The 13,128-nt window shown below is 45.2% G+C and overlaps 2 protein-coding genes across 5 annotated transcripts in view; one reads left to right on the top strand and one right to left on the bottom strand.

Moving 5' to 3' along the window:
• The window catches only part of GPAT3 (glycerol-3-phosphate acyltransferase 3), a 69,864-nt gene extending 65,960 nt beyond the window's left edge, over positions 1-3,904 (bottom strand). The window contains exons 1-2 of one of the 4 annotated variants that reach the window (XM_055588969.1): positions 3,817-3,904; positions 2,722-3,008 (exon numbers count right to left, since the gene is read on the bottom strand). In XM_055588969.1, the coding sequence (XP_055444944.1) occupies positions 2,722-2,862 (141 nt within the window). In that variant the 5' untranslated portion in view covers positions 2,863-3,008; positions 3,817-3,904. Of the gene's footprint in view, positions 1-2,721; positions 3,009-3,170; positions 3,388-3,590; positions 3,748-3,816 lie in introns of those variants that run through there. The other 3 variants (XM_055588971.1, XM_055588970.1, XM_055588968.1) reach the window with 3 other exon arrangements.
• Positions 1-13,128, top strand: part of ABRAXAS1 (abraxas 1, BRCA1 A complex subunit) — a 257,244-nt gene that overhangs the window by 195,851 nt on the left and 48,265 nt on the right. The window lies entirely within an intron of this gene.

Raw genomic sequence — 13,128 nt, 5'->3', positions numbered from 1 at the left:
TACTGAACTGGCGCACACTAGGGCCCATACTCCACAATAAGAGAAACCTATGCTGCAACGGAAGAAGAGCCCACCTACTCTAACGAAGATCCAGCAGCTGCAAGAAAGACCCAGCGCAAATGCAGAAAAAGAAAACTGGCATTCCTGAGAGTTTTACTAACAAGGAGTACATCTCTAAAAATCTCTTCAAATCTAGATGGACAAAAATTAAAACTTGAGGCCCTGCCACACTGAAAGTCAGATCCTGGACTGGAGATATCTTTTCAAAGTGTAGAAGTTATTTGCCAAGCTAACAGCAACTAGAGGGCTTCCCCGGTGACTCAGTGGTATAAAGAATCCAAGAATCGTGTTCAATCCCTGGGTCGGGAAGATCCCCTGGAGGAGAAAACAGCAACCCACTCCAGTATTCTTGCTTGAAAAATCCCATGGACAGAGGAGTCTGGCAGGCTACAGTCTATGAGGTCACAAAGAGTCAGATAATACTGAGCATGCAAGCACTCACACATGCTACAGGGACTAGCAGGCCAGTCTCCTTGACGTCTCTTTAGCTGTAGCTGACTTACACAAGCATTCAAGAATCGGCACCTGGAAAATAGAGTGTGCAATTTACTCTATTCTCACTTGCAGTATCAATTCCAAAAGATATTACTATGTGGGAGAACAGTTCAGTCATTTCAGAGTTCTAAGAGTGAACACCAGCTGAAAATAATCATCTGCTACAGGGAGATGATCTAAGGCAAGAGGCAGCTAGGAAATTCACATCTCTAAAAATTTATTTGTGACCATGTGAAATTCACATCTCTAAAAATTTATTTGTGACCATTCATTTGTGACCATGTCCAAAGTGTGACATCAAGAAGGAAGGTTCGAGACTGAAATATCTCCCAAGTAGAAACAACAGAACTTTTAAAACATGAGGGCTGATGAACAGTCAAATATAACATAAAGACTAGACAGAAAATCAACCATAAGGTACAACAAAAATGTGAGATAAAACATGAGTAGGTAGCAAAGATTTGCAGGAGATTAGCTGGTGGGTGGGGAGAAGGCAATGGCACCCCACTCTAGTACTCTTGCCTGGACAATCCCATGGACTGAGGAGCCTGGTGGGCTGCCGTCTATGGGATCGCAGAGAGATCGACACAACTGAAGCGACTTAGCAGCAGCAGCAGCTGGTTGGTGATCAACAGGTAATCTCCAGGTAGGAGATAAAAGATTAGAGATGTGTATCTGAAAGCCACTCTCCTGGCTGAGGGAGAAGAGCAAATAAAGCCAAGCCCTGGGCAGACAGAGAATAAGGGCAGAAGAATGAGAACCCATGTAAGAAGGTACTGTAAAGAATCCACCTGCCAATGCAGGAGACACAGAAGACTGGGGTTTGATCCCTAGGTCGGGAAGATCCCCTGGAGGAGGAAATGGCAACCCACTCAGTATTCTTGCCTGGGAAACCACACGGACAGAGGAGCCTGGCAGGCTACTGTCCACGGGGTCACAAAGAGTTGGACACCACTGAGCAGGCACGTAGGCACATTAGAAGCTTCTGTAGCAGCTAGAGAAACAAGGCATGTAAGATCCTCAGGGATAGAACCCGTGTCTTCTGCAGTGGAAGCATGTAATCTTAACCACTGGACCACCAGGCAAGTCCCAATAATATTATTCTTTTAATAGCAGCAAACATTACACAGCACCTAACATGTCCAGATACCAATCTGAAGTGCTTGACATATTTTAACTCACTCAACTCACTTGACAACCCTATGGAAGTAGTTCTTATTGTTACTATTTTATAGATAAGGAACATGAAGCATAAGAAGTAGGTGAGTCCGCTGTTGAGAAGCAGAGCTGGGATTTTGGTACCAAGTCAAAGCAAATCTGTAACCAGAGTCTGCACTATTAACCTTTAGGCTACAGGTCCTCACTTCAGTTAGACCCCTGTCTCCACTGTTTGATTCAGGCAAACCACTGAACTTCTCAGAGTTTCAGTGTCCTTACCTGTAAAGGGGGGATAACTTTTGCTCTCCCTACATCTGATGAGAGTCCACAGGGAACCCTCGGTGACTTAATAAAACCCTGTATGACGGGCAAGTTACAGTTGTTCCATCAGGGCCTCTCCCATCTAACACCTTTCTTTGCAAAATCTGGAAACAGGAGGGTAGGGAGAGCTGAAGTCAAAGAAAACATAGATTTTCAATGACGTGTCAAGTGCCATTGGTTAGATTAAATTTCCATGACTCCTAAAATATAATCAGATTTCTTTCTACCATCCATTCTTATCTTGGGCATAAACTTGATGCCTTTCTGGACGGGAAATCTTAGTCCACAGAAGGACCTCTGAAACCTGAGGTTATAAAAACTAAGGAGAATGAGGTGGCGGCTGCCTCGCTTAAAGAACATAAAGAAATACCGGTGATAGAAAAGGCGGTCGCATTGTTATTGAGATGAGTAAAAAGCATCATCATAATAGCAGGGAGTGGGGGTCTTTCTACCTCCAACCACAGCAACAAGGTGGTCCAATGGTCTCAGGATCCCTCCAACTCTGCGGGAGAAGCCGGGATACGGCCGAGGATAAACTAAAACGCACCTCCTTCCAGACAACTGACTTTCCTCCTGGTCTCCTGGCGTCTCCTCGGCTCTCAGCTCTAACCTTGTTCCCCATCGCCCCGGGTTTCCCCCCTCCAAAGCCCTCCGAGGAGGGGGCGCAGCATCCCTCCACGGACTCACCTCTAAAGTTTTCACCAGGATCTTCATGTAGATCTCAGAGATGCCCAAAGACACCCCAAAGGCCGAAGGCAGGAGTATGAGGCCGAGCACCAGAGTCAGCCAGGTGTAAAGGATCTGCCCGGCCAGCTCCGCGCCATCCATGGCTCGGGGCACCCCGACGGGGTCCACGGAGGAGGTCCGAGTGCGATGGCCGTCCCTGTCTCCAGGTAGTCCGAAGGCAACTCCGGGAGCAGCAGCGCGGAGCCCGGCTCCCAGGAGTCAACGCCGCCGCCTCCCGGCACTCACCTCTGCGGGGGAAAAAGAAGAGAGGAAGGAAAAAAAAAAAAAAACTTTCAGAAGGACAGCAATTTCCTTCCTTCCTCTTCGGGCTCCTCCTCGCCGCGGCCGATTAACTCCCTCTGCGCCGGAGGCCCAGGCCCCCCACCGAAGCCGTCGCCTGCAGCGCAGACCTGGAGCAAACGCGAAGACACGCGAGCGCGGCGGAGAACCGGCTCCACCCCGGGTCCGATTTCCGCTGGGTGGCGATTGCGACAACTCAAGCGGTGACTCACGGAGGCCCTCCCGGGCTAGGATCCCGAGGCGCACGGCACCGCACCGCCGCGGACCTGGCGCCCGGCCGAGGACTGCACCGCCGGCGGGCTGCGCGCGGACGCCGGGAGTCCCTATTTCTGCGCCTTGCCCTGGCCCCACCTCCTCCGCCACCCAACGGGGAGCCTCCAGACGGGATCCACGCGGAAAGCGCCGCAGCCTCCCCGGGCGGCCTCCCGCCTTCGCCGCCCCGCCTCCCAGCACTCTCAGCGGAGGTCCCTTTGGGGGCAGAATTTTCATCTGCAAAACGTTAGCCTTTTCTCATGCCCAGAATGGACTACCGATAGGTCCGGGACGCTAGAGAAGGTCCTATTTGGGTATAAAACGACCTCTCGGCCGGGCTTTGAAAGCAGGGGGCCGCAATGGAGAGAAACGCCTCGGTCCGTCGGCTTCCCGGTCTCCCACACCTCCTCCTCCCCCCGCCCCCCATGCCCTCCCTCCTCTGCTGAGCCGCTAGGGAGACACCTAGCTCATCCCCGGAGGGGAAAGCTTTTTTCGACCTCTCACCTGGCTCTGCCGCCGCACAGAAATCCTTCCGCCCAGGGTAGCTCCCTTCCTGGGGCAAAATTCCGACCACAGCTCCCCTCTCCTTTCACCCCCCCCTCCCCCCCACTTAAGGCACGAAAACCACAGAAGAACGCCAGGCCCGCGCTGGCTTCACCCCGCGGACGCGCGCTGCCGGGGAATTCAGTCCCCGCACCGCCGTCTGGCTGGCCCTCCTTCGAACAACCTTGGAGGGGTATTGACTTCATTGCGGTTCACGCCTTTTAGAAACCTGATCTGTTTTTAAGAATAAGCCGCAGAAGGGATGTTGAGACTGTGTGGTAGATGAGAAAATCAGGCTCCCTGGGATTTCCAGGTCGTCACTGAATGAGACCAAAAATCTCACAGCAGTCTCTTTCGGGTGTTATTTCAAGCTGGAAAAGCAGGGAGGGCAAGAAAAACTGAATTCAGAGGGCTGATCGAAAATACTGCCAAGGAGGCTGCCGGGGCCTAAGGTGTAGCGGAAACTAGGAGTGGAAGGAAGAAGAATACCCCGGCGAAGAATGTAAATATTCGGCCTTTGCACCTCTCTCCCGGTGGGTATCACAACCACCCCCCCACCCCCCACCCCCGCCCCCACTAAGAAGGGGCAAAGAAATGTAACTCGGTCCTAAAATTCAAGTTATGAATAAAGAAGTTTCACGCGCTTGGCTTCTCAACATTAAACCTCTGTTTGGTCTGCCATTTTATGAAAACAAGAAAAACAATTGTTAAAATCCTTACAAAGTCCTTGCTGGAAACAAACACATATTTAAAACACATAATCCAAATCCTCAAAGATTATTTTGACTCAACACTATACATTCAAGCAAAACTCTTAAACGCTTCTTTTATTTCCTCAAAGGAAGATGACTAAGGAACCCTGAGCGATTATACCTAAGTTTACCCAACAAGTTCCAGTGCAGGCAGCTCTGTTTAAGGATGGACTTTTTCTACCCATTGAGACCCAAAAGCTGAGCGCCCACAATCTGCAATGATATCTGTTGCTCATGACCAAATTTCATGAACTGGGTTTGCTTCTTTTGTTTTTGGGGGCTTTTGTTTGTTTTTTCACGGAAGAAGTATTGTCTCACAACAGAATGGTAAAATGGCTATGATCTCGAGTGACCTCTGCCTGCAGCAGCTTGAAAAGGGGCTTAGGTTCCCTGCCAGAGATGGAGGCCGTCCTCAGTGACAACACCCTGGCTTCTCAGCTTTGCAGAAAATAATTCCCACAAAGCAGGCAAGTGATGAAACAAGTAAAGTGTTTGTTAGGAGGAAAAGAGTAATGTGGATGAACACACGAGCGGGCTCAGAGAGTCACTCAGTTGCACCCTCCTGGCAGTTTTAATTACTTTTATGGGGCATTTCTTCCCGGTTTCCTCTGGCCAATCATTTTGATTTGCCTGGTCCTGAGTCTATATTTGGTATATCTCAGGACCCTCCCATGTGTGCAGGCTCACTTCTTAGCAAAACTGGAATCTAGTGAAAAGGTTCGTGGGTAGTTGATTATCACTTACTATGAGGTGACGCCCCCTCCCTTTTTGACCACCAAGGAGCCTTTCTGCGCATGTGTGATCTGGGAGGTCTCTTTGAGTTGGAGAATAAGGAATATGTGGTCTTCATGTTTTATCTGGACAAGGCCCAGCTTCCTCCATCGTTCTGTTTTTATAGAATTTCTGCTATTACAGAGTTTCTATCCATAGAAGAGAAACTGTTCAGCCTGGGGTTCATCTAGCTCCTGCTTCAGCAATAAAGTAGAATTTAAAGGGTTTTGAGTCCAGCACATAAATTTGAACAATTCATTTAGTCTAATGTGCTTCAGTTTTCTCATCAGTAAAATGGATTCTTTTTAGGGTCAAATGTGATGATGAGTTTGAAATCACTTAGTAACAACAAAGGTCTGTGTAGACATTGAAGGGGGCTTCATGAGAGATATAAATGATATAATCAATGAGAGATATAAAAGATCATCTTTTTCTTGCCTGAAACACAGGAACCAAGATAGACTCCCTTTTGCAGTGATGGGGGAGGGAGAGGGGAGACAAGAAATAGCAAGGGGTCTCCATGCTTTCTTCCGCCTTCTCACTTCACTCCTTTCCTTGCCCACCCTAAGGCTCTATCATTTAAACCTAGGAAGGATACTCCCTCCCGTGCTACGCTTAAGACTCCCTTCACTGTCTTAGGGCTGCCATCACAAATTATCACAAACATAGTGACTTTGGTGGTGGTTTAGTCGCTAAGTCATGTCCAACTCTTGCCACTGCATGGACTGTAGCCCACCTAGTTCCTTCGTCCATGGGGTTCTCCAGGCAAGAATACTGGAGTGGGTTGCCATTTCCTTTTTCAAGGGATCTTAACAACCTAGGGATTGAACCTAGGTCTCCTGCATTGCAGGCAGATTCTTTACTGACTGAGCCACCAAGGAAGCCCCCTAGTGACTAAACATAAATTTATTCTCTCAGTTCTAAAGGCCAGAAGTCTGAAATCAATGTGTCTGCAGAGCCGAGCTCCCTCCAAAGGCTCCAGGGGCAAATCGTTCTTACATCTTCCAGCTTCGTGGGTTACTTAGTGTTACTTGGCTTGTGGCAGCATTCCTGCTGCCTCAGTCTTCAAATGGCCTTTTCTTCTCTTATAAAGACACCCATCACCCCAGATTTAAGTCTGACTCTAATGCAGGATGATTTCTTTTTAAAAAATATTTTATTATTTATTTATTTATTTGACTACTATGGGTCTTAGTTGCAGCACTCTGGATTTTCTATCTTCAGTTGCACCACGTGGGATCTTTAGTTGCAGCATGTGAGATCTAGTTCCCTGATCAGTTATTGAACCTAGGCATCCTGCATTGAGAGCTCAGAGTCAGCCACTGGACCACCAGGAAAGTCCCCAGAACAATTTCATCTTGAGATTCTTTACTTGATTATATTTCATCTGCAAAGAACTTTTTTTCCAAATGAGTTCATGTTCACAGGTTAGAATTTGGGCATATCTTCTGGGAGGCTACAGTTCAACCCACTACTCCTACCATATCTGTAAAACCAGGGTTGATAACACCTACCTGGGCAGGTTGTTATTGGGATTTGAGATAATCCATTTAAACTTTCAGTTCAGTTCAGTCCCTCAGTCGTGTCCGACTCTTTACAACCCCATGAATCACAGCACACCAGGCCTCCCTGTCCATCACCTACTCCCGGAGTTCACTCAGACTCACATCCATCGAGTCAGTGATGCCATCCAGCCATTTCATCCTCTGTTGTTCCCTTCTCCTCCTGCCCCCAATCCCTCCCAGCATCAGAGTCTTTTCAAATGAGTCAACTCTTCGCATGAGGTGGCCAAAGTACTGGAGTTTCAGTGTTAGCATTAAACTTTAGCTGATAGTAAATACTCAATAATGAGGTTGTTTAGGACAATCCTGTTTTCACCTGTTCTTCTGCCATACATTTTTAATAGCACTTCCTTTCACTCTCAAAAAAATGTCCTGGTTTGAGTGATAAATCCCATGGTTCCCTTATTATTATGTAATTTCTAAGATCCCTTCCAGTCCTAAAATATTAAACTTTTTGATGGAATTGTCAAGTCCATGCATGACCCCTTGTCAACACCTGAGGCCAAAGGAAGTTGTATAGGAGAATGAAGAAAATGGTTAGCATATAGTCCAGAGCTCCTCAAACTTTAAAGTGGGTAGGAATCCCTGGGGCTCCTGAGAGTGAAGATTCTTCCTAGGGTGGGATGGGTGCCTGAGATTCTGCATTTCTAGGAGCTCCCAGGTGATGCTGATATTGTTGGTGTACAGACACACTTTGAACAGCAAGCCCAAGAGTGTGGACAAAGAGGAGAGATTTTTATATTTAACTGATGGCAAAAGGTCATGGGGAAAAACAAACACACAGTTATCAAAGGGGAAAGGTGGGAGGAGGGATGAATTAGGAGTTTGGGATTAACAGACACACACTACTATACATAAAACAGATAAAAAACCTACTGTATACCACAGCAAATGATATTCAATATCTTGTAATAACCTATAATGGAAAAGAATCTGAAAAAGAATATATATACACAAATACATGTATAACTGAACCACTTTGCTCTGTACCTGAAACGAACATGACATTGTTAATTACTTATTCAGTTCAGTCCCTCAGTCGTGTCGGACTCTTTGCAACCCCATGAATCGCAGCAAGTCAGGCTTCTCTGTCCATCACCAACTCCCAGAGTTCACTCAGACTCACATCCATCAAGTCAGTGATGCCATCCAAACATCTCATCCTCTGTCGTCCCCTTCTCCTCCTGCCCCCAATCCCTCTCAGCATCAGAGTCTTTTCCAATGAGTCAACTCTTCACATCAGGTGGCCAAAGTGTTAGAATTTCAGCTTCAACATCTATCCTTCCAAAGAACACCCAGGACTGATCTCCTTTAGAATGGACTGGTTGTAGAATGGACTCCTTGTAGTCCAAGGGACTCTCAAGAGTCTTCTGCAACACCACAGTTCAAAAGCATCAATTCTTCAGCACTCAGCTTTCTTCACAGTCCAACTTTCACATCTATACATGACCACTGGAAAAACCATAGCCTTGACTAGATGGACCTTTGTTGGCAAAGTAATGTCTCTGTTTTTGAATATGCTATGTAGGTTGGTCATAACTTTCCTTCCAAGGAGTAAGCGTCTTTTAATTTCATGGCTGCAGTCACCATCTGCAGTGATTTTGGAGCCCCCAAAAATAAAGTCTGACACTGTTTCCACTGTTTCCCCATCTTTTGCCATAAAGTGATGGGACCAGATGCCATGATCTTCATTTTCTGAATATTGAGCTTTAAGCCAACTTTTTCACTCTCCACTTTCACTTTCATCAAGAGGCTTTTGAGTTCCTCTTCACTTTCTGCCATAAGGGTGGTGTCATCTGCATATCTGAGGTTATTGATATTTCTCCTGGCAATCTTGATTCCAGCTTGTGCTTCTTCCAGTCCAGCGTTTCTCATGATGTACTCTCCATAGAAGTTAAATAAGCAGGGTGACGATATACAGCCTTGACATACTCCTTTTCCTATTTGGAACCAGTCTGTTGTTCCATGTCCACTTCTAACTGTTGCTTCCTGACCTGCATATAGGTTTCTCAAGAGGCAGGTCAGGTGGTCTGGTATTCCCATCTCTTTCACAATTTTCCACAGTTTATTGTGATCTACACCGTCAAAGGCTTTGGCAGAGTCAATAAAGCAGAAATAGATGTTTTTCTGGAACTCTCTTGCTTTTTCCATGATCCAGCACATGTTGGCAATTTGATCTCTGGTTTCTCTGCCTTTTCTAAAACCAGCTTGAACATCTGGAAGTTCACGGTTCACGTATTGCTAAGCCTGGCTTGGAGAATTTTGAGCATTATTTTACTAGCGTGTGAGATGAGTGCAATTGTGTGGTTGTTTGAGCATTCTTTGGCATTGCCTTTCTTTGGGATTGGAATGAAAATGGACCTTTTCCAGTCCTGTGGCCACAGCTGAGATTTCCAAATTTGCTGGCATATTGAGTGCAGCACTTTCACAGCATCATCTTTCAGGATTTGAAATAGCTCAACTGGAATTCCATCACCTCCACTAGCTTTGTTCATAGTGATGCTTTCTAAGGCCCACTTGACTTCACATTCAGGGATGTCTGGCTCTAGGTGAGTGATCACACGATCGTGATTACCTGGGTCATGAAGATCTTTTTTTACACTTTTTCTGTGTATTTTTGGCACCTCTTCTTAATATCTTCTGCTTCTGTTAGGTCCATACCATTTCTGTCCTTTGTCGAGCCCATCTTTGCGTGACATGTTCCCTTGATATCTCTAATTTTCTTGATGAGATCTCTAGTCTTTCCCACTCTGTTGTTTTCCTCTATTTCTTTGCATTGATTGCTGAGGAGGGCTTTCTTATCTCTTCTTGCTACTCGTTGGAACTCTGCATTCGGATGCTTATATCTTTCTTTTTCTCCTTTGCTTTTCGCTTCTCTTCTTTTCACAGCTATTTTTAAGGCCTCCCCAGACAGCCATTTTGCTTTTTTTGCATTTCTTTTCCATGGGAATGGTCTTGATCCCTGTCTCCTGTACAATGTCACGAACCTCCGTCCGTAGTTCATCAGGCACTCTGTCTATCAGATCTAGTCCCTTAAATCTATTTCTCATTTCCACTGTATAATCATAAGGAATTTGATTTAGGTCATACCTGAATGGTCTAGTGGTTTTCCCTACTTTCTTCAATTTAAGTCTGATTTTGGCAATAAGGAGTCATGATCTGAGCCACAGTCAGCTCCCAGTCTTGTTTTTGCTGACTGTATAGAGCTTCTCCATCTTTGGCTGCAAAGAATATAATCAATCTGATTTTGGTGTTGACCGTCTGGTAATGTCCATGCATAGAGTCTTCTCTTGTGTTGTTGGAAGAGGGTGTTTGCTATGACCAGTGCGTTCTCTTGGCCAAACTCTATTAGCCTTTGTCCTGCTTCATTCCCTATTCCAAGGCCAAATTTGCCTGGTACCCCAGGTGTTTCTTGACTTCCTACTTTTGCATTCCAGTCCCCTATAATGAAAAGGACATCTTTTTGGGGTGTTAGTTCTAAAAGGTCTTGTAGGTCTTCATAGAACCGTTCAACTTCAGCTTCTTCAGCGTTACTGGTTGGGGCATAGACTTGGATTACTGTGATATTGAATGGTTTGCCTTCGAAATGAACAGAGATCATTCTGTCATTTTTGAGATTGCATCCAAGTACTGCATTTCAGACTCTTTTGTTGACCATGATGGCTACTCCATTTCTTCTGAGGGATTCCTGCCCGCAGTAGTAGATATAATGGTCATCTGAGTTAAATTCACCCATCCACTCCATTTTAGTTCGCTGATTTCTAGAATGTCGATGTTCACTCTTGTCATCTCCTGTTTGACTACTTCCAATTTGCCTTGATTCATGGACCTAACATTCCAGGTTCCTATGCAATATTGCTCTTTACAGCATCGGACCTTGCTTCTATCACCAGTCACATCCACAGCTGGGTATTGTTTTTGCTTTGGCTCCATCCCTTCATTCTTTCTGCAGTTATTTCTCCACTGATCTCCAGCAGCATATTGGGCACTACCGACCTGGGGAGTTCCTCTTTCAATATCCTATCATTTTGCCTTTTCATACTGTTCATGGGGTTCTCAAATAATACTAAATAAATAAACAGAACAGGAAAAGGCCGAGTGAGTCCAGGTAAGTCTCCAGGAGCCAATGCAGGAAGAACCGATTCTGAAAAACACCTTCTTATTTGAGGATTTATTGTATTATCTGCACCTTCTTCATACCCCTGCTTTGACAGCAATTGTGGGCAATTGTGAATAGAGTAATTTAGGCTAAAAAGCTTTGAACAAATGTCAATACACTCATGAATAGATGCCTCTGGCAAATAAGATATCATAGTTGGAGCCAAATGGCAAATATTGATTTAAGAGGAAGGAATCCACACTGGCAAAGGAGAAATCTGGGGGTCAAGGAGATTGCTGAAGCATTTTATTTATCAGGCAAGTCTTGCATTTCTTGCCTCAGCCTCTGTGTGAGAGCTCTCTTTTCTCTAATTTCACACTTTTCTTGGGCCTTCATCATAACCCACCTTGACGTGTGTGTTTGCTTCATCATGACACTGTCAACTGCTTAATTCCAGGAACCATATCGTTTCTCTGTGACTCCCTCCCATTATTCCACCCCTTCCACTGGCACATAATTTTACCACATGCCATACTATTGTTATCCCCCAATGGCCACATAATTTGCACATGTGCAAACATCTCAAATATCTTAGGCTAGATCTTAAAGGACTCCACTGATACTCAAGAGTGACATTTTAAGTCTCTAGGAGCTAGTGTCTTTTTAGAAATAGTGTCCAGTAGTCCCTGAAAAGTCTGATTATTTTCCTTTCTTCAATGCACAGTCACCCTGATAAATGGCTATAGATCCCTTTGCAGAAGATTGGAAGACAGATCAACAGTATAAAACTTTGCCAGTCTTCAAGGGGACCCAGCCTTCCCTTCTTTCAAGTGGTTCAAATTCTGTAAATTAGCTAAAGTTTGGGAATTGATTGAGAGATTGTGACTGTTCTGTGATTCGAGTTAGACTTCTGTTTACTAACCTAGAACTTTCCCACTTATACAACTGAGAGTTTAGTTGACTGTCCATCTATTTCATTTAATCAGTTATTCAACACAACAGATTTCTTTGAGTCAGACCATGCTGATTCCTACTTTGACTCTTCTGTCCATTACAATCATTATACTCCCTTTGTCTTTGGTGATTAAATGTAGCCACTTGGCACCTGCCTTTCTGGAGTCCCATTATCCCCAGTGCCTATAGGGATTGCAGTTGAATGGTAGCTGTTCCCTCTGTAAATTCTGACCTACAGAGGAGAGCAACCACAGAACTCTTCAAAGATGCTGGGGCTCCTCCCACAAATTTATTTCTCAGAGTTGAGGTAAAAGGCACACCTTTGAACCCTCCCAGGGTGAATGGGCCTTAGAAAGCATCACTATGAACAAAGCTAGTGGAGGGGATGGAATTCCAGTTGAGCTATTTCAAACTCTGAAAGATGATGCTGTGAAAGTGCTACACTCAATATGCCAGCAAATTTGGAAAACTCAGCAGTGGCCACAGGACTGGAAAAGGTCCGTTTTCATTCCAATCCCAGAGAAAGGCAATGCCAAAGAATGCTCAAACTACCACACAATTGCACTCATCTCACACGCTAGTAAAGTAATGCTCAAAATTCTCCAAGCCAGGCTTCAGCAATACGTGAACCATGAACTTCCAGATGTTCAAGCTGTTTTAGAAAAGGCAGAGGAACAAGAGATCAAATTGCCAACATCTGCTGGATCATGGAAAAAGCAAGAGAGTTCCAGAAAAACATCTATTTCTGCTTTATTGACTATGACAAAGCCTTTGACTGTGTGGATCACAAGAAACTGTGGAAAATTCTGAAAGAGATGGGAATACCAGACCACCTTATCTGCCTCTTGAGAAACCTGTATTCAGGTCAGGAAGCAACAGTTAGAAGTGGACATGGAACAACAGACTGGTTCCAAATAGGAAAAGGAGTATGTCAAGGCTGTATATTGTCACCCTGCTTATTTAACTTCTATGCAGAGTACATCATGAGAAACGCTGGACTGGAAGAAGCACAAGCTGGAATTAAGATTGCCAGGAGAAATATCAATAACCTCAGATATGCAGATGACACCACCCTTATGGCAGAAAGTGAAGAGGAACAAAAGAGCCTGTTGATGGAAGTGAAAGAGGAGAGTGA

Source organism: Bubalus kerabau, chromosome 7, assembly GCF_029407905.1.
Source record: "Bubalus kerabau isolate K-KA32 ecotype Philippines breed swamp buffalo chromosome 7, PCC_UOA_SB_1v2, whole genome shotgun sequence".
Taxonomy (NCBI): domain Eukaryota; kingdom Metazoa; phylum Chordata; class Mammalia; order Artiodactyla; family Bovidae; genus Bubalus; species Bubalus kerabau.
This window is presented reverse-complemented; position numbering and strand designations above follow the sequence as displayed.